Source organism: Sorghum bicolor, chromosome 3, assembly GCF_000003195.3.
Source record: "Sorghum bicolor cultivar BTx623 chromosome 3, Sorghum_bicolor_NCBIv3, whole genome shotgun sequence".
NCBI lineage: Eukaryota > Viridiplantae > Streptophyta > Magnoliopsida > Poales > Poaceae > Sorghum > Sorghum bicolor.
This window is the reverse complement of record NC_012872.2, coordinates 60381113-60400978: the sequence shown is the minus strand read 5'-3', so window position 1 is coordinate 60400978 and position 19866 is coordinate 60381113. Positions and strand designations below refer to the sequence as shown.

The 19866-nt window shown below is 40.7% G+C and overlaps 2 protein-coding genes and 1 long non-coding RNA gene across 4 annotated transcripts; 1 reads left to right on the top strand and 2 right to left on the bottom strand.

Moving 5' to 3' along the window:
• Positions 132–7652, bottom strand: LOC110433445. Its single transcript, XR_002450877.1, has 3 exons — positions 7126–7652; positions 1092–1506; positions 132–992 (listed from the first exon to the last, which is right to left on the bottom strand). It is a non-coding gene; the product is annotated as an uncharacterized LOC110433445 (long non-coding RNA).
• LOC8063109 (ABC transporter B family member 11) lies at positions 491–6449 on the top strand. The gene is made up of 12 exons (XM_021455606.1): positions 491–767; positions 894–948; positions 1276–1451; positions 2034–2255; positions 2380–2618; positions 2881–3406; positions 3492–3765; positions 3867–4500; positions 4593–4821; positions 4925–5191; positions 5290–5553; positions 5733–6449. The coding sequence occupies exons 1-12, from the start codon at positions 513–515 to the stop codon at positions 6375–6377; spliced, it is 3786 nt and encodes a 1261-aa protein (XP_021311281.1). The 5' UTR covers positions 491–512; the 3' UTR covers positions 6378–6449.
• Positions 8096–19576, bottom strand: LOC8068059 (ABC transporter B family member 9). Of its 2 annotated transcripts, XM_021455605.1 has the most exons (12): positions 19168–19575; positions 13837–13891; positions 13140–13315; positions 12781–13002; positions 12454–12692; positions 11780–12305; positions 11427–11700; positions 10664–11297; positions 10348–10576; positions 9857–10123; positions 9514–9777; positions 8096–8737 (listed from the first exon to the last, which is right to left on the bottom strand). In XM_021455605.1, the coding sequence occupies exons 1-12, from the start codon at positions 19462–19464 to the stop codon at positions 8096–8098; spliced, it is 3825 nt and encodes a 1274-aa protein (XP_021311280.1). In that variant the 5' UTR covers positions 19465–19575. The 2 variants fall into 2 exon arrangements, with proteins under 2 accessions (XP_021311280.1, XP_021311279.1); XM_021455604.1 differs by having other exon boundaries at positions 10348–11297; positions 19168–19576.

Below are 19866 nucleotides of genomic sequence, written 5' to 3'. Positions count from 1 at the left end.
TTTTCTCGTTTAATAATTTTTTTGATAAAACTTTTGCCGTCCCTTCGAAAAATAAGTGTTTTTTTTTAAATAATTCATCTAAAATCATGGCAAAGCTTTTGCTATCCTTTGAAGAAATAATCCTGAAACCGTAGAAGAAAGAAGCACGATTCTAATTTGCAGTTTGCGCCTGTGTTGTGGAATTTATACTGATGCTTCGCATAATAGACCGCACCTTGCGTTGCAAGTTTAGTTGCCTGACCTCTAAGTGTATGACCGGTCTCTGTTTTTCCACCGTCGCTATCTATCCGTCACCAATGATCGTTCCGGGTCGCTTCCAGGCTCTAATCACCGGCGACAATTCGAGCGCCTGCACCCTCGCACCAAAGCTAATGCGCATATATAGCGCCCCCCACTGGCCGTGGTTAGGGGAGCACTGAACCTGTTCATTTATTTGTGTACTCCACAACACTGCACATAGATAGATTCCAGCACGCACCAGCAAGCTGAGCTTCACGGCCACCACCACCACCATGGATGCGACGGCTAGCAGAGCCGGTGAAAATGACGACGACGACAAGAAGCAGGGTGCAGCGCCGGCCAAGAAGGTGTCGCTGCTCGGCCTGTTCAGGTACGCGGACCGCCTGGACTTGCTGCTGATGGCGGTGGGCACGGTAGGGGCCCTGGCCAACGGCGTGGCCGAGCCCCTCATGACCATCCTCTTCGGCAACGTCATCGACTCCTTCGGCGACAGCACCTCACAGGACATCGTCCGCAGCGTGAGAAAGGTGAGTGCATGCACCGAGGAATTGTCGTCTGCCCGTAGTCGCTTCACCAACAGCCCGATTTTATTTATCTTGATTGAAGCACCATTGACGAACAGCCAATCTTAACAGTAGTTCTTCTTCACTCAGGTTGTTCTGGATTTCGTATATTTGGGCATCGGAGCAGCTGTTGTCTCATTTCTTCGTAAGTTGAATTTTGCACTCTTTTCGGATTCAATCCAATCGAAGCTGTGGTGAAGAAATGATACAGGAAAAATTAGCCATATGAAACTGTATGACATAAAAATTACTCGTATGAACATATATCATTCAGTCAACCAAACTAACCTTTACGACATCTATCAAATACCATCATGCTTAGTTGGGAAGAATCATATATATCATCATGCTTTAAGACATTAGCAGTCTCAAAAGGAATTTGCTGCATATTCTTCCTCCACCTATTTCTTTGCTAGAATCTACTTCTGATTGTACAGTTGAATTAAAAGGCTCGGCTTTTCACTTGTCCCAGAGGTGTCATGTTGGACGATGGCAGGAGAAAGGCAGTCAGCTCGAATCCGTTCTTTATACCTCAATGCTGTCTTGAGACAGGATATTGCATTCTTCGACACAGAATTGACAACAGGCCAAGCAGTTTCTAGGATGTCCAGTGATACCCTCGTGATTCAGGATGCTCTTGGCGAGAAGGTATTACATATGTTTTTTCCCCTTATTGCATATTGCAAACACAAGTGCATAAGACCTGCAAAAACACGAGAGTGCAGACATTATTGTTATTTATTTTACTGTTATGAACGCGGTGGATATTTGGGAGATAGATAACTAGGCCTTATGCTTTGCCAAGAGCTTGGGATAACTAGGCCTTATGCTTTGCCAAGAGCTTAAGAGAATGAGGGAGACTAGAATTGTTTCTTCATAATTCATTGCTTGATTTCCATTGTGCCCCATGGGCTGAATATAAAAGGTACATAGGACTAACACCTCTTGTGCCTAGACAATATGGTACTATTCCTTTAGACAAATAACTAAGAGAGACACTAATTAACACTAATGGGCTTAAGGCCCAACTAGGACACTTGCGCCCTATGGCGCCCCTCTTTATGCCCATGACATTTACCTTTTCAGCAATAAATATGGATGATTGCCATTAGTTTCTTCTTGTGCTAGCTAACTGTATTATTTTCATATACTCTGCATCCAGTCTCACTATCACCTTGTGCTGCTGCCGCAGAAAAGTTCATGAATCTAATAAATTATTATCATTTACAGGCGGGAAAGCTTATACAACTCTCATCTGCCTTTTTTGGTGGTTTTATAATAGCATTCACAAAAGGCTGGCTCCTCACCCTCGTCATGTTAACATCACTACCACTAATTGCAATTGCCGGTGTAGTTTCTGCTCAGTTTCTAACAAATATTTCTAGCAAGAAACTGACATCTTATGGAGATGCTGGGGACACTGTTGAACAGACTATCGGAGCTATAAGAACAGTGAGTTCAAATTATGTCAAATTTTTCTCAAACACGCAGGAGAACTGCACATCAATATATTAAGATAAAACGAACTATCAGGTTAAGCTAATGAGTTAGTAAGCTATCTTGTTGCAATATGCAGGTAGTTTCCTTTAACGGAGAGAACAAAGCCGTTGCAATGTACAAAAACTTAATAAAGAAGGCATACAGGACTGATATTTTGGAAGGCCTGATCAATGGTTTTGGCATGGGATCTGTCTTTTGCATCTTGTTCTCTAGCTATGGCCTAGCTTTCTGGTATGGTGGAAAGCTAATCGCTGACAAAGGCTACACTGGTGGGAAGATCATCACAGTTTTGTTCGCTGTGTTAACTGGTGCAATGTGAGTTTCTGAAAAACATTTGCAACACGAAAATGCACAGTTTAAGCACTCTGTACTTGTACAGCTGTACTTAATTCTATCTGCGCAACTCTACCTTCATGATATCCACCTAGATTCTCAAAAAAGCGCATACATGCAGGGCAAGACACCTGAGCAGTACTTATGCAACTATTACTTCATATAGAGAAACAAATAAATTTAACTTTATCGCATATCATACAATAGTGTCCTGAGCATGCTACAATTCAATTCTTTTTAACAGGTCTTTAGGTAATGCAACACCCTCTGTTTCTTCAATTGCTCAGGGTCAATCTGCAGCATACAGATTGTTTGAAACGATTGAGAGGAAGCCAGAGATAGATTCAGGTGATACCAGAGGTGTCGTTTTAGAAGATATGAAGGGTGATGTTGAACTAAAAGATGTTCACTTTTGCTACCCTGCAAGACCCGATCAACTGATATTATGTGGATTATCATTGCAAGTAGCCAGTGGAACCACAATGGCCATAGTTGGAGAGAGTGGAAGTGGCAAATCAACTGTCATCAGCCTAGTTGAACGATTCTACGATCCACATGATGGTGAAGTTTTGATAGATGGCATTAACATCAAGAATCTAAGGCTTAGTTGCATTAGAGAGAAGATCAGTCTGGTCAGTCAAGAACCATTGCTCTTCATGACCTCCATTAAAGATAACATAATGTATGGTAAAGGAGACACGACAATTGAAGAGGTCAAGAGGGCAGCCGAGCTTGCAAATGCAGCAAACTTCATCGATAAGTTGCCGGATGTATGGAAGAATCTTTTTTGAATATTTCCAATAATTTCTTGACACTTTATGCTGATAAGGAGCTAACATTTTCTTGACAAACCAGGGCTATGATACAATGGTTGGACCGCATGGCGCACAGCTTTCTGGAGGACAAAAGCAAAGAATTGCAATTGCAAGAGCCATCCTTAAAGATCCAAAAATACTTTTGCTCGATGAAGCAACAAGTGCATTGGATGTGGAATCTGAGCGGATAGTTCAGGAGGCACTGAATAGGATAATGGTGGAAAGGACTACGCTTGTTGTTGCTCATCGTTTGAGCACCGTAAGGAATGTTGACTGCATAACAGTACTTCGTCAAGGGAAAATAGTTGAACAAGGTCTGAATATCTTATATGTCTTTTTTTCTTCTTTCTGGAATATTTCCCTTGTCAAGCTATTGTAATCCCATTTGTCCCACAAACATAAATTTTATATACAGGCCCTCATGATGTATTGGTGAAGGATCCCAATGGGGCATACTCTCAGCTTATTAGGCTACAAGAAACTCGTGCTGATGAAAGGCGTAAAACAGCAGACTCTGGGGTGCCAGATTCTAGATCAAAAAGCACCAGTTTGTCACTTAGACGGTCAATGAATAAAGATTCTTTTGGTAACAGCAACAGATATTCCTTCAAGAATCCCTTAGGATTATCAGTTGAGTTACATGAGAATAGGATCATAGGTGGAGAGGAAACAGAAGGGCTCTCTGATGTTGTGGTGCTAAAGAAAGCACCAATTGGACGACTTTTTAAGCTTAACATGCCAGAAGTGCCAGTTCTTCTGCTAGGCTCTATAGCAGCATCAGTGCACGGTGTCGTTTTCCCATTGTTTGGTATATTGATGTCTGGTATTATAAAATCATTTTATGAACCACCAGATAAAATGCGAAAGGATACTAGCTTTTGGGCACTGATATCTGTTGTTCTGGGCATTACATGTCTGATTTCAGTCCCAGCACAATACTTTTTGTTTGCGGTTGCTGGGGGCAAGTTGATAGAGCGCATTCGTGCTTTGTCATTTCAAAGCATTGTGCGCCAGGAAATTGCTTGGTTTGATAATGCCTCAAATTCCAGGTACGATAAGAGTTCTTATTAGTTATTATATATACTCTAATAAACATATATATATTTAAATGAATACTAAGAGTCATATTTATCATTTGCAGCGGAGCACTTGGTACAAGGCTCTCAGTTGATGCGTTAAATGTCCGGCGCATAGCAGGAGATAACTTGGCCCTAATAATGCAGTCTATAGCTACATTGACAACTGGATTTGTCATAGCCTTTGCGGCAGATTGGAGGCTTGCACTGATCATCACATGTGTGATTCCTTTGGTAGGTGCACAGGGCTATGCTCAAGTGAAGTTCTTGAAGGGGTTTAGCGAAGATGCTAAGGTGATGCATGGCAACTGTAAAATTTATTTTCTATTTTACTGAAGAAAATATTTCCTAATGATCCCTGAGTTGCTTATCATGATAATGTGATCTTACTATGCAGGAGATGTATGAAGATGCAAGCCAAGTTGCAACTGATGCTGTTGGCAGTATCAGAACTGTAGCATCATTCTGTGCAGAGAAAAGAGTGGTCGCAACATACAATGAGAAATGTGAAGCTCTAAGAAAACAGGGAATTCGAAGTGGAATTGTTGGAGGACTTGGTTATGGATTCTCATTTTTAATGTTGTATTTCACATATGGTCTTTGTTTCTATGTTGGTGCACAGTTTGTACGTCAAGGGAAAACTACTTTTCCAGATGTTTTTAAGGTAAGATACCTAGTTACCTACTAGTAGTTTCTAGTTACCATTTAGTGCACCAATATTTACCTTATAAAGCATTCACTAACTGGTTGGAGGTTTTCCAGGTTTTCTTCGCATTAGTTTTGGCAGCTATTGGGGTTTCGCAGGCAAGTGCACTGGCTTCTGATGCAACAAAAGCAAGAGATTCTGCTATTTCCATTTTTAGTATTCTGGATAGGGAGTCAAAAATTGACTCGAGTAGCGATGATGGAATGACACTGGAGAATGTCACTGGCAACATTGATTTCAACAATGTCAGTTTCAAGTACCCATTGCGCCCTGATGTCCAGATATTCAGTGACTTTACCTTGCGCATTCCTTCTGGAAAGGTACAATTAGCCTTGCAACCATTTACAATCTTTTGTCCATTGTCTTGCAGTAGCATTGCCCCAAATGATTGGATGCAATGTACCAACATAACACCTGCAACTTTCAGCTTGTTTGTTTCAATCTGACATTTTCCAAGCTCTGAAAAAGTTCTGATGAAATATTTTCATTCCTTTTGCAGACAGTGGCACTTGTTGGAGAGAGTGGTAGTGGCAAGTCCACAATAATTGCTTTACTGGAGCGTTTCTATGATCCAGATTCTGGTAGAATATCACTAGATGGCGTTGAAATTAAGAGCTTAAAAATAAGCTGGCTAAGGGATCAAATGGGGCTGGTAGGCCAGGAGCCAGTGCTTTTCAATGACACAATTCGTGCCAACATAACATATGGGAAACATGGTGATGTAACAGAGGAAGAGGTTATGGCTGTAGCCAAGGCAGCCAATGCCCATGAATTCATATCAAGCTTACCTCAAGGATATGACACCATGGTAGGCGAGAAAGGAATTCAGCTATCTGGTGGGCAGAAACAACGAGTAGCTATTGCAAGGGCCATAATCAAGGATCCAAAGATACTACTCCTTGATGAGGCAACCAGTGCCCTTGATGCTGAATCAGAGCGCATTGTTCAAGACGCATTGGACCGAGTCATGGTCAGCCGTACCACCATTGTGGTGGCACACCGCCTCTCCACGATCAAAGGGGCTGACATGATTGCTGTTCTCAAGGAAGGCAAGATTGTAGAGAAAGGAAGGCATGAAGTCCTGATGCGCATCAACGGTGGGGCCTATGCTGCCCTAGTAGAGCTCCGCTCGAAATCTGAATAGAATGATGATGTATTTTTATATCGTTTGTGCATTTATACAAGTACTATTTGGTCAGAATTCAGTTGTTCTTAATTTTAGAATTCGAAACTAAAATTATGTGGTAGGTGAAGGGACCTATATAAAAATATAAAAACAAACCTCAACAGTATATATTCTCTATTGAACTCAAATGCAAAAGCGCATTGCTAGTGAGCAGTGGTGGCTCCAGGATAAATGTCTAGGGGGGCCTCAAGTTCAAACCATGGTGAAAACATGAAGCTGATCTTTCGATAATACGAAAGTCAGCATCTGTGCCCCTAAAACTAAACATGGGTTTCTACTGTAGCAACAAACAGATGTATATAAATGCAACGAACATGGTCCACATTTCATTTTCATTCCATATTTTCAGTGGAAAAAATGTAAGACTCTAAAGCAATCATCAAGACAATAAGTGCTCAGATTAGTAATTAACTAGATAGAAAAAGGAGCATATATAGTGTAAACATTTCTCAAATCCAAGGAGAGGAGGATGCAACTACTCGCTTCGTTGGAGACGCATTTCGTCGAACACATGAAAGGCAGAAACTGTGATGGCACAGACCATACTAAGGCTAGGCGCCTGGCATCACCGATCACCATAACTATTAGCAAACGAATAGGTGATATTCCTTGAGTAGCAGACTGGCAGCACTTTATGCTCTATTTAACCAAACCAATAATTAATGACGCAGTTGCAAAAGCATCCAAATATTTAATTATCACACACCTACGTCCATCCACGCGCCTCTGCCCTCTGCTGTGCAGGCATGCCGCATGTAGCACAGCGCAGCGCCGTAGGCCGGCGACAGCTCCCAGCCTCCGTGCCGCACTGCCGCCGCCCGTGCGTTCGTGCATGCTCACCTCGTTGCCCCGTTCAGTCGCTCAGGCACGGGGCAACGGGGTGAGCTCGCATGCAGCCCCGCCGGTGTCTGGCTCGTTCCTTTTCTCTTTTTTTTGTTCGGCCATTTGGGCCTCCTCTGGGCCGTAACCCGCCAAGTGAAAGATGGGACCAGGTAATATGAGCCGTTGATTTTGTTTCGGACGGTAGAATGGGAAAGGCACGCGGCGCCGTCGCTATGGAATGGCGGCGGCGGCGGCTGTGTCTTCGCTGGTGGGGAGCGGAAAGGAAGCGAGGTGGCTGAGTGGCTCCCTGAAGCCAGCAGCGGCCAGTTATGGCGGCCGCGCCAGCGGGCACCGGTACGGCCGTCCCATCTAGGATAGCGTCGGTTGGATCATAATGACGACTAAAGGGTCCTTGGTGCACGAAAGGTACGCCGGTTTAAGTTCTGGACCTGAATTTTTGGTTTGAACAAATTCGCTGACGGGTAGCTTCATTTGATCCGAACTTATTCTTTCCAAACAATGCGTCATATACTCATATGCGTGCAAAGCTGTAGTGCATTTGGGGGCCTCGCATGAATTTGGGGGCTCTGGAATAGCAGAAATGCTTCTGCTCGTCGACTAAATATTAATAGTTCAGTGATTAGGTCATTTTGTATCCTTTTCACCATTAATTTATTGATAGTCCAGTGCACTACACCATATGAAATACTTGATGCCATTGCTATCTTTGTATGGAGTTTAGGACTGACCTATAACAAACCAGAAGTACGAATTGATAAGTTTTACATGGATTTGTTTCCGTTGTATGACTACCTACTACTGCAAATGACCCCCTTGTAAGTCCCCATATATCCTTATGCTGACTTCGAGTGCAGTTCTACCAGCGATGCATAAACTCCACCCTTGCCCACGAGGTATTCATGCTTTCCCTTCTCGGCAACTTTACCATCTTTGATGACTACAATCATATCTGCCCCTTTGATTGTGGACAGTCGGTGCGCCACAACAATGGTGGTCCTGCTGACCATCACTTGGTCTAACGCATCTTGAACAGTACGCTCAGCTTCAGCATCCAGGGCACTTGTTGCCTCGTCGAGTAGAAGTATTTTTGGGTCCTTCAAGATGGCCCTTGCAATAGCAACCCGTTGTTTTTGCCCTCCAGAGAGCTGTGTTCCTCTTTCGCCGACAATAGTGCTATATCCCTGAGGCAAGCTAGATATGAACTCATGAGCATTGGCTGCCTTGGCTGCAGCAACAATCTCGTCCTCTCTTACTTCTCCTTGTTTTCCATATGCTATGTTGGCGTGAATTGTGTCGTTGAAAAGTACAGGTTCTTGGCTCACTAACCCCATTTGGTCTCTTAACCAACTCAGCTTTAGTTTTTTAAGTTCTGTTCCATCTAGTGAGACTGTGCCAGAATCTGGGTCATAGAATCGCTCGAGCAAAGCAATTATTGTTGACTTACCACTACCACTCTCTCCAACAAGTGCAACAGTCTGCATTTGATATTTGGTTTTAAATTCATCAGTACAAATCATAGAGGAAAAATGTGAAAACTAGAATTAATTTCCATTCGTTTTTAGGCTCATTTTTATTGATCAGAATCCAGCAATCCAGTTGTTCTTGTCCCATTGAATGACATGTACATCAATAAAATAAATTCAAAGAGTAAGAAGCAGGTATTGCGGGCCATCAAGCATTCTAAAGAGAGAGAGGAGCATGGAAAAAAACCTTAATTCATAGTAAATGTTTTTGTTACTTTCATCTCATACTGTCTGCCTTTGTACTCCTTGTGAAATTGGAGTTTGAACTTGAAATTTTGCAGAGTGCTAAATGAATTTTGTACCACCTGTACATGACTTTTGTGAAACTTATGTTAAGGATTAAGATGAATTGAACACTCATTATCTGAGCAAAGTAGCAAACAGTTATTGTATTTGTAGCCAAATCTGATATTTTCCTATTATACATTTATACTGTTGTTGAAATTAAGCTGCTCAAAGAATTGCCATGACGCTTTTGTGAAGTATCTCGCATGGTCTAACTTGGTACTATCGTTTGGCTGATAAGCCATGGCAGAAAGTACTGTTGGCTAATTTTTTGTGAGAGAAAAACACTGCTGAATGGCTGGCAGATTCGGCTGATAACCTAGCAAGATCAATGACCCCAGTTCCCATCCCCATATTTCTTTCAATGATCAATGAATAGCTAACTACTCCCTCCAGTCAAACAACTTATGAATTAACTATGACAAACATCAAGCAAACAATACCTTTCTGGCTGGAATGGCCAAAGTGAAGTCACTGAGCACTTGGACGTCTGGCCGTGATGGGTATTTAAAGCTTACATGGCTGAAATCTATGTTTCCATCAACTTTTTCTAGAATTACGCCTTCATCACTAGTTGAGTTGATTTTAGACCTCCTGTCTATAATAGCTAGTATGGAAGTTGTGGATTCCTGGGCTTTTGTTGAGTCTGTTGCCATTGCACTTGTTTGAGAAATTCCAAAAGCTGTGAAAATCAAAGCAAAATAGACCTGCCAGTTACCAGATTAAGTCAGTCAGTCACTGAACAAAATGTCGCTATTTAAATGATCCCAGATGTGTATCCCTTACCCTAAAAACGTCTTTAAAAGTTGATTTTCCTTCATGTACGAACAGTGCACCAACATAGAAACAAAGAGCATATGTGAGATACATCATTAAGTTTGAGAAACTGAAACCAAGGCCTCCAACCATTCCACTTCTAATGCCCTGTTTCATTGAAGCTTGGCATTTTTCAATGTATGATGTAATTACCCTCTTCTCTGCACAGAAAGATGCTACAGTTCGAATGCTACTAATTGCCTCAGTTACGACTTGACTTGCATCTTCATACATCACCTGTTCCAATTAGTTGTTAGGTGAAACTTTTGATAGGACATTAAATCTTACTTAATTCTTGTTAATTTAAACTTCAAAATATATCTAGAATTATTAATATTATATGAAAAACTGTATGCTGTCTAAAAATATTGCACATATTCATCTATTTTGAAAAGTATCAGGTATGCTTTGCTTTTTAAAACATAAAGATGATTAACTGCCATGAAATTCAATATTTTCACCTTAGCATCTTCACTGAACCCTTTCAAGAATTTCACTTGAATATAATTTTGTGAGCCCATTACAGGAATCACACATATGACGATCAGCGTGAGCTTCCAGTCAGAAGCAAATGCTATGGAAAAGCCAGCTATTAGTGTTACTATACACTGCACTAGTATGGCCAAGTTATCTCCGACGAGGCGTCGGATGTTCAAAGCATCAATATGGAGTCTCGCGCCAAGTGCCCCACTATAAAATGAAACAGTAAAATTGATGTCCAAACAGTTGTAGAAAAATTTAGGAAATTTGAAAAAAAAAATGTTTAAGAAGCCAAACCTAGAATTTGAAGGGTCATCAAACCAAGCAACCTCTTGATGCACTATACTCTGGAAAGACAAAGAGCGGACACGTTGTATAAGTTTCCCACCAGCGATCCCAAATAGAAAGTATTCCAGTTGGATTGAAATCAGGGCAATGACTGCGAACAGAAGGCACATCAATGCCCAAAACCGAGAATCTTTTCGAAGTTGGTGTGGTGGATAGTAGAAACTTCTTATACCACCAGACATCATTATACTGAACGATGGGAACATAAGACCATGCACAAAGGCAGCTATAGCAGCAAATAGGAGAACTGGTGCTTCTGGCTTATTAAGTTTGAATAGTCGTCCAATTGGTGCTTTCTTAGGAGCCTTACTATCACTAGATTCCTGGTGTTCCTGTCTGTCTATAAAAACTTGTTTGTTCAATTCTTCAGACAGCCCAGTGGATTTTGTGGAGCAGTGATGTCCTTTGTTCCTGGGAGAATCTCTGTCTATTGATTGCTCCAAAGATAAACTTCTACTTTTATATATTGAACCTGACATATCAGTATTTGGAACCTCATGCCTTTCTTTAGCATGTGCCTGTTGTAACCTAATAAGCTGAGGATAAGCTCCATCAGGATCCTTAATCAGCTTGTCATGGACACCTGTATGACATGTCAATTGGTTAACGATTTCCAAAAAACTGAATTGAACTGCCTCTACTTTTTCACACTGATTGATTGCTTCTAAAGATTAAAAAAAAACAAAGTAATTGGTGTCGAAGAGTCACTTACCTCGTTCAACTACTTTCCCTTGATGAACTACTGCTATGCAGTCTGCACTCCTGATGGTGCTCAGGCGGTGGGCAACAATGAGTGTAGTTCTCCCTACCATGATCCTATTTAGTGCTTCTTGAACTACCCTTTCAGACTCTACATCTAAAGCACTTGTAGCTTCGTCCAAAAGAAGGATTTTTGGATTTTTGAGGATTGCTCTTGCGATGGCAATCCTTTGCTTTTGCCCCCCAGAAAGCTGAGAACCACGTTGACCAACCATTGTCTCGTATGCCTGTATGAGGTGGAAGACAAGATGTTAATTGCCAGTAACTTGAGTAAGATACATAAATAAGTAGTGTTTCTCAAAGTACATCAGGCAGCTTTTCAATGAAGGTTGCTGCATTTGCAAGCTCAGCTGCTCTCTTGATCTCTTCGATTGTAGCATCCGCTTTACCATAGGTTATGTTATCCTTGATGGAGGTCATAAAAAGCAATGGTTCTTGGCTGACAAGACTTATCTTTCCTCTTAACCATTGGAGCTGCAGGCTTTTGATGTTCACACCATCTACCAACACTTCACCAGCCTGTGGATCATAAAATCTCTCCACCAGACTAATTATTGTTGATTTACCACTTCCGCTCTCCCCGACTATAGCCATTGTGGTGCCATTAGGTACGTGCAGGCACAGGCCATCAAGTATCAAATGCTCAGGCCTTGCAGGGTACCTAAAGAACACATCCTTGAGCTCAACATCTCCCTCAATATCTTCTAATACTATTCCAGAAGTGTCGGTAATGTCAATATCTGGTTTTCTGTTGATAATTTCAAACAATCTTTGTGCTGCAGACTGCCCTTCTGCAATTGCAGAAATAGATGGTGATGCATTACCTATAGCCCTGTTCCCAAATAATCAAACCTCAATGTCAAAATCTAAAAATGGTTATGTTAATTTTTCAAATATCAATTCAATTTCAATCAAAGAGTCTAACAGTACCTTTTTTACTATCATTTATTACATATGTAGTTCACAGTTAGAAAACTCACACTGAGCCAGTTAAAATTGCAAATACGATATTGAGGACCTGCCCTCCAGTATATCCTTTGCCGATGATTAGCTTGGCGCCATACCAGAAAGCTAGAGAGTAATTGCAGAAGACAACAAAAAATATGCAACCTACTCCAAGACCAGTGACAATCCCTTCCATGAGAGTAGCCTTGTATGCCTTTTTTATGTGATTATTGTACATTGCAATTGCTTTCTTCTCACCATTGAAAGATACAACCTGTTTTTTGAGATGTTATTGATATTGAATAGTTGCAAACACCTATTATCAGCATTAATTTGTATTTAAAAATATTAGAATCACCCACTGTTCTTATTGCTCCAATGGTTTGCTCGACAATATTCCCTGCATCTTCATATGATTCTTGCCTCTTTTGAGATATTTGAGCTCGCAGTCGGGAGACTGTTGCAAAGGATAAAATGCTTGGAGGTATGCACGCAAGCACAACAAGGGCCAGCATCCAGCCTCTAATGAATCCAATGATAAAGCCACCGATGAAAGTCGTCAAAAGCTGTATGTACTTCCCTACCTTAACATGAAAAGTCAGTTTTTTAGTGTTGTACATAAGGCCTTTTTCCTTATGTTCTAGAAATGAAAGACCCTTTACTGGAAATTTGTTAGACATATATTTTTGTTTCTTTTGCCAAAGCAATAATGAATTGTTACCTTCTCACCGAGGGCGTCTTGGATAAGTACAGTGTCCGCAGACATTCTTGAAGCTGCTTCTGCAGTTGTCATCTCCACGTCAAAGAATGCAATGTCTTGCCTCAGAACAGCTTCAAGGTATAATGATCGCAGCCGTGTTGACTGCCTTTCTCCAGCCACCGTCCAGCATGACACCTCTGGAGCAAGTAAATGTTTCAGCCAATCGTTTGGAATTCTGATAATCCAACTAAACAGAGTTCTCATTTTTAGCTGCTACAAGTTCATTCTCTTCCTGGTTGAAGTTGTAAGTTGAATTAGCCACATTTTGTTTCTGATTGTAGCAAACTCCTTGCCATCTTTGCATGCTTGAAACCATCGAGATTTTAGTGTGTATGTTTTGATACTAATGCGAATAACTGAAAAATATCGGAACCTTAGCAAATACTACTTCAAGTTGTGATAGTGGGAATAGCCAAGATTCCATTGGTGGCACTTGGCAGTGACCATTTTGTACTCGTGGGATGTTTGTGAATGGGCTACCATAACGAAACTTTCCATTTTCTTTGTTTTTATTTTTACTACCATATATATGACTCGCCAAGAACGCCAACTGTTTCAATTCCTATTCTCTAGCTATTGGACATCATTGTTTATTATAGTTACGTGCACAGGTAGTCCAAGTCCAATCTGTATAGTATATATTTATTTATATACTCACGGAGAAAGGAAGAAACTGCTGTTCCGATTCCCAGGTAGATGTAGTACATGATAACCTGGAGAAAAACACATTGTTATGTATTACATTCAAATAGTGAAGCTTCGGGGGAAAAAACAATCAAATAGTATGGACCTTTTGGAAAGATCCCGTGGATTACCTTAACCATGGGTTAGTTAAGGTCTAGACCAAGTTTCATAATATTTGGAGGTGATTTTAAATACTTGGTTTCTTCGAGCAAATTGCTTATTTTCTGGAGAAACAGGGACTAGGGGGTCTTTTTTTTTTCAACTTGTGATTTTTGGAGAAATATTTCAGGGGTCGATTCATCTTCTTGTGATGAAGTTTTGGTTCAAATTTTACAATTTTTAGAGATAGTTTGAATGGATGTTGTCCTTTTTCCCAAACCTTCTCAAGTAGAAATATGCGAAAACAGGGTTATCCGATTTGGAAATAGGTTGCTAAGAATTTTATTATGGTTTGGCGTTTCACCCCTTTCTTTGCTAAGCTCGTTTGGTTTCCATGTACGTTAGAGTAAACCAACCTAGGCCTTGTTTAGTTCGCAAAATTTTTTGTTTTTGGGTACTGTAGCATTTTGTTTTTATTTGACAAACATTGTCCAATCATAGAGCAACTAGGCTCAAAAGATTTATCTCACAAATTACAGGTAAACTGTGCAGTTAGTTTTTATTTTCGTCTATATTTAATGCTCCATGCATGCGACCAAAGATTCGATGTGACGGTGAATCTTGAAAAATTTTGCGAACTAAACAATACTCCCCCATCTCAAAACATAAATGCCATTCTCACTTTCCAAGAAGTTAAGCACTTTTAACTTTGACCAAATTTATTTAAAGAGATATTAATATTTATAGTAGATAATTAGTATCATTAGATAGATCGTTAAAATACTTTCATAATAAATTTAATATTGCACGTATTTTATACAAACCTAGTCAAAGTTGAAAAAGTTCGACCTGCACCACACATATCATATAATGACTTCTATTTTGAGACAGAGTTAGTAATCCCTCCATATTGATAATCCAAGTCATTTTAGATAAGATTTTGGTCAAATATTGAGAATATAAGTCATAAATAACTTTTAAGTTGTTGAGTTCAGAAATGCGGAAACCATGTGATGAATAGATTTATCTTGAACCACTTTCTAATAAAATTTTCTATAAAAATAAGAAGTTAAAGTTATGCTTCGGAGATCTTGTCGCTGTCAAAAATGATTTCGGTTACCAATATAGAGGGAGTATATTTTAAACTAATTTGAAATAATCTTGGATGACCTTGCTATCCACACACACCCCGTTGTTTCTTCCCGTCTGCATCTTTAGAATTGCATCGATTCAAAATCACATCACGCCATGACCTATACGAGATTGTGGCCTAGAAATGGAAAGACGAATTCTTTTTGTTACTATACCTCTGCAACAAAGGGGCTAGGAGAACTTCTGCGTGCTATGTATAAAGAATTTGGAGATTGCTGCCCACCTATTCACAGAATGTCCCTACACGAGAAAAGTTTGGAACCTGATGACATCATGGAGCAATTTGTGCTAACCTGGAACCGTGTCCAACTGGTACGATCTTATGATCTGGAAGAGTGGTTCATGGCGATGATAGCTAGGGGACGACTCACTAGCTATACTTCCTTGCAGACTGTTTTGCCATTGTTGGGAGGCGACGACACGGTTGGGAGACGGCGACGCGGCTTGGAGGTGGCGGCGTGGTTGAGAGGCGGCGGCGAGGCGAGCTGGGAGGCGGCAGTGCTGGTAACCGAGAGGGGTCGTGGCTGGGAGGCATCGCGAGTGGGGATCCCGTGCGACACACAGCCGATCCCTTTTCCTTTGGGCCCCGCCTCAAATAGCCTCAAATAGTCCAAATAAACACTTCTTTGGGGATAGTTTTTTGGAATGGGTTAGATGCAAATAATCCTAATCTACCCCTCATGTTTGGATACTTTAGGGTATTTGAGCCCCAAATAGCTAAATCTAACTCTAACCCATGGATCCAAACAGGGCCATTGAATAGTTGTGTCAGCGAGGATCAGGACAAGTGTGCTAATTGGATATCAGGGTGGAAGGGTTCTTATTTACCTTAGAATTCCTCCAAATGCTATGATTAATTAGTTGAGTGAAGTTCAATATCATGTGGCGGTCTGCCATATAAGATAGTGTCTCTCGCGTTTGTAAGCTGCAACTCTATTCCTTGCTTATTAATATATGTTGCGAACCGAATCTTTCAAACAAAAGTATAATACGTTTTAGCTTTTTTTGATACGTAATGTAATGTAATGTAATGTAATGTAATATAATATAATATAATATAATATAATATAATATAATATAATATAATATAATATAATATAATATAATATAATATAATATAATATAATATAATATAATATAATATAATATAATATAATATAATATAATATAATATAATATATATTATTATATTACTAGAAAACTAAAATGCCTTATAATTTAGAATATATGGGGTATTTATTACTCGCCCACTGCTTTCATCTTCTGAATATCTACATTACCCGCCTCGGTTAATAAAAAATGACCATCTCAATTAATCCGAGGTATTAACTGAGACGGTTCAAAATCATATCCACCTCTGAGGGGGTTTTGAAAAAATCACGGTTAAGTTTATTTAGTAGTTTGTGTTGTGGACATTATCATTACCGGCAGACAACCACGAATGCTGTCACCATTGTGGAAGGAGCACTATCGATGATGTCTGTTCAAAGATGGTAGAAAAGCATTCCGATTTAGGGGACACAAACAGAAATGGGCCGTCAACGTAAAGCTTACTTCAGCGAAAAGCATTATTAACATGTCTGGATTGTGTGTATATAAATACAAAAAGGCGTTGTTCACAGAGTTCAAAAAAAAAAGATTTCACCCATAGATTTATTTGTCCAGTGAGCTGACAACAGAAAACGCCGTGAGCTATCGCACGTTGAAACCTCTTGTGTTGTACGTAGTACTGTACTAGTGTTGGACGTACGTATTAACTGCAGAGACGGTTTGATTACGTTAGATCAACTAACGTCTGATCGTTTTAATATGACCTACCAAAGGAAAGGGACGATATATCAACATGTGAAAAGAATATGACGAGGGATTTCCAGACCATATGTATGGTGCGTGGAAGAATAATATATATGTGGCCCACTAAGCCTGCTTTTTTGAAAACGACTCGATTGAGATTAGTAATATATATAAGTTTGGTTTGAAATATGGTGGAGAGATTTTTGAGAGAGAGAGAGAGAAGACAATAGCTCTCTTATTGAATCTATATAATACTTGGATGCATGTGCACTTTTTTTATCATGCCTATTAATTAGGAAGAGGCTTTTACTTACGTGCCATTATAAAAGTTGATGGTTACTCACAAGCCATAAAAAAGTTAAGTTCTCATAGTTATTACTGCTCTAAACTTTTTTGCCATTTATGTCATTTTCATCAAATTAACTCTAAGGCCAATCTCAATGCATGTTTCATGAGAGTGTCATGCACATTAAATAGGATGCCACATAAGCAAAATTGCTGACTTGGCAGGGTCATTAAATGAATGAGTTTCATAAGATGAGAGAGGAGTTTCATCCCTATAAAACTCATGTGGCTCGGTTATCTAGTTTATAGTTTTGGTAACTGTGCCATGAAACTATGTATTGAGAGGCCTAACAGTGTCAAACTATGAATGTGAAAAGTCAAGAATACCTTTAAGTCTGAGTATGTAATTCATTTATTTGAGCATTTTGTAATCTTAGATAAAAAAACTCAGAATTACAAAGTTAGGTCTTGTTTATTTCACCTCGAAATCTAAAAAGTTTTCAAGATTCTCCGTCACATCGAATCTTGCGGCACATGCATGAAGCATTAAATATAGACGAAAATAAAAATTAATTACGCAGTTTGTCTGTAAATCGCGAGACGAATCTTTTGATCTTAGTTAGTTTATGATTGGACAATATTTGTTAAATAAAAACGAAAATGTTACAGTAACGAAATTTGAAATTTTTTCGAAACTAAACAAGACCTTAATATATATGGCCGGCGTACTGTACGCACATGGCCGGGGGAGCCACCCTAGGGGTGCCATGGGGCGGGTGGCCCAGCTACCGGTGGTGTCGCTCCACATCCCCAGACCCCCAATCTCCTTCAGTCCTTCCTTACCTCCGGTTGCCGAGTACGCAGCGTCCGCTCGCGACATGCCAAGGAGCAGCGAGCAAAGTTGTTTGAAGTTGCTGGTGCAGGGCGCGGCATGCGCTTTGTAAATACTCATCTCTCCTTTTTTTTTTTCTTTTTCATAGTCTAATAAAAACTACGATAAAGCTTTTGCCATCCTTGTTGGTTACTTATGATAAAGATAATCCTTCTGCTTTTTGATACTAAGATAATCCTTCTTATAGCTTTCAGTGGTTCGTTCGATACACGAAATATATGCAAGACGAGCAAAATAAAAATGGCATTGTTCATGAGCATCTCAGTTACCAATTTATTAACTATTTCTATACTCTCTAGTGGTGTGATCTGGTCAGTGGTCAGCCCTGTGGTTTATTTTTTTGGTTAGAACTCGCCTAACCTATAATTTTTTTCTGGCTCCACCTCGATCTGCCACACGCAAATTAACATACGCTGCTTGCATGGCGCGTGCATATATCCTATACGGCAATACGTACTGCTGGATCTTGTACCTAGGCGGCCGGGGCAATATAATAAGGGCTTGTTTAGATCTAATTTTTTTTGGATTTTAACACTGTAGCACTTTCGTTTTTATTTGACAAACATTGTTTAATTATGGAATAACTAGGCTTAAAAGATTCGTCTTGTGATTTACAGACAAACTATGTAATTAGTTTTTATTTTTATCTATATTCAATACTCTATGCATGTGCCGCAAGTTTCGATGTGATGGAAAATTTTGTCAAATTTTGGGTTTTTGAGTGCATCTAAAACAAGACCTAAATACGAGCAGAAGAGAACGGCGAGGGTCGGCGGCTCAGCGCCGGGTCGGTTTCCCCGGCCGTCACCCAGCCTGTTTGGCTTGAGATCTGCCGAATCTGTCAGCAACACCGCGCACGCCGGCCATGAGATATGAGCGCCCTGCTGGCCGATCCACCGTCACTAGGTAAAGTAACTACTAGCTAGCTGGTGCGCCGCGTGCATGCATATGGAATGGAACGAACATAAATACGTATATATACCATATACTAAGCACAAACTGATTAAACACGTACGTATATATGCTCGCAAAAAAAAACACGTACGTGTATATAGGCACGTACGTACGCAGTAATTAACGTACCTTGCTGACCCGGTGGAGGATGGTGGCGTCGTCGCCGGCGCCGAAGCACTCGATGACGGCGGCGAAGACGACGGTCATGAGCGGCTCCGTCATGCCGTTGGCCACCGCCGCCACCGTGCCGACCGCCATGAGCGCGGCGTCGGTGCGGTCGGCGTACCTGAACATGCCAAGGAACGCCACCACCTGCTTGTTGTTCGAATTCGTCGTCGTGGCCCCGCCGGCTCCGGCTGCGTGGTCGCTGCCGCTGCCGCCGCCGCCGCCGTCATCCTCGCCACCGTCTCTCGCTCCCACAGCCATGAACAACCTTATTTAGCCCCCCCGGCCCCTCAGGCCCTCTCTCTCTCTCTCTCTGGCCGAATAGCTCTCTTTGTTGGCACTACTGGTGCCCTGCTTGCTGCCCTGTGGCAGCCCTTTGTACCTATATAAGGTGGAGCATTAGCCAGCAGACCGGTTTTCCCTTTTGATGGGTACTAGAATAACGTTGAAGCCGATAGATGGAGTCCTTTCACTCGCGTTCACTCGGGCCTGGTTTAGTTCACCCTGAAAACCAAAAAGTTTTCAAATTTCTCTTTTACATCGAATCTTATGGCACATGCATGAAACATTAAATATAGACGAAAATAAAAACTAATTACACAGTTTAGCTGTAGATCACGAGACGAATCTTTTGATCCTAGTTAGTCTATGATTGGATAATAT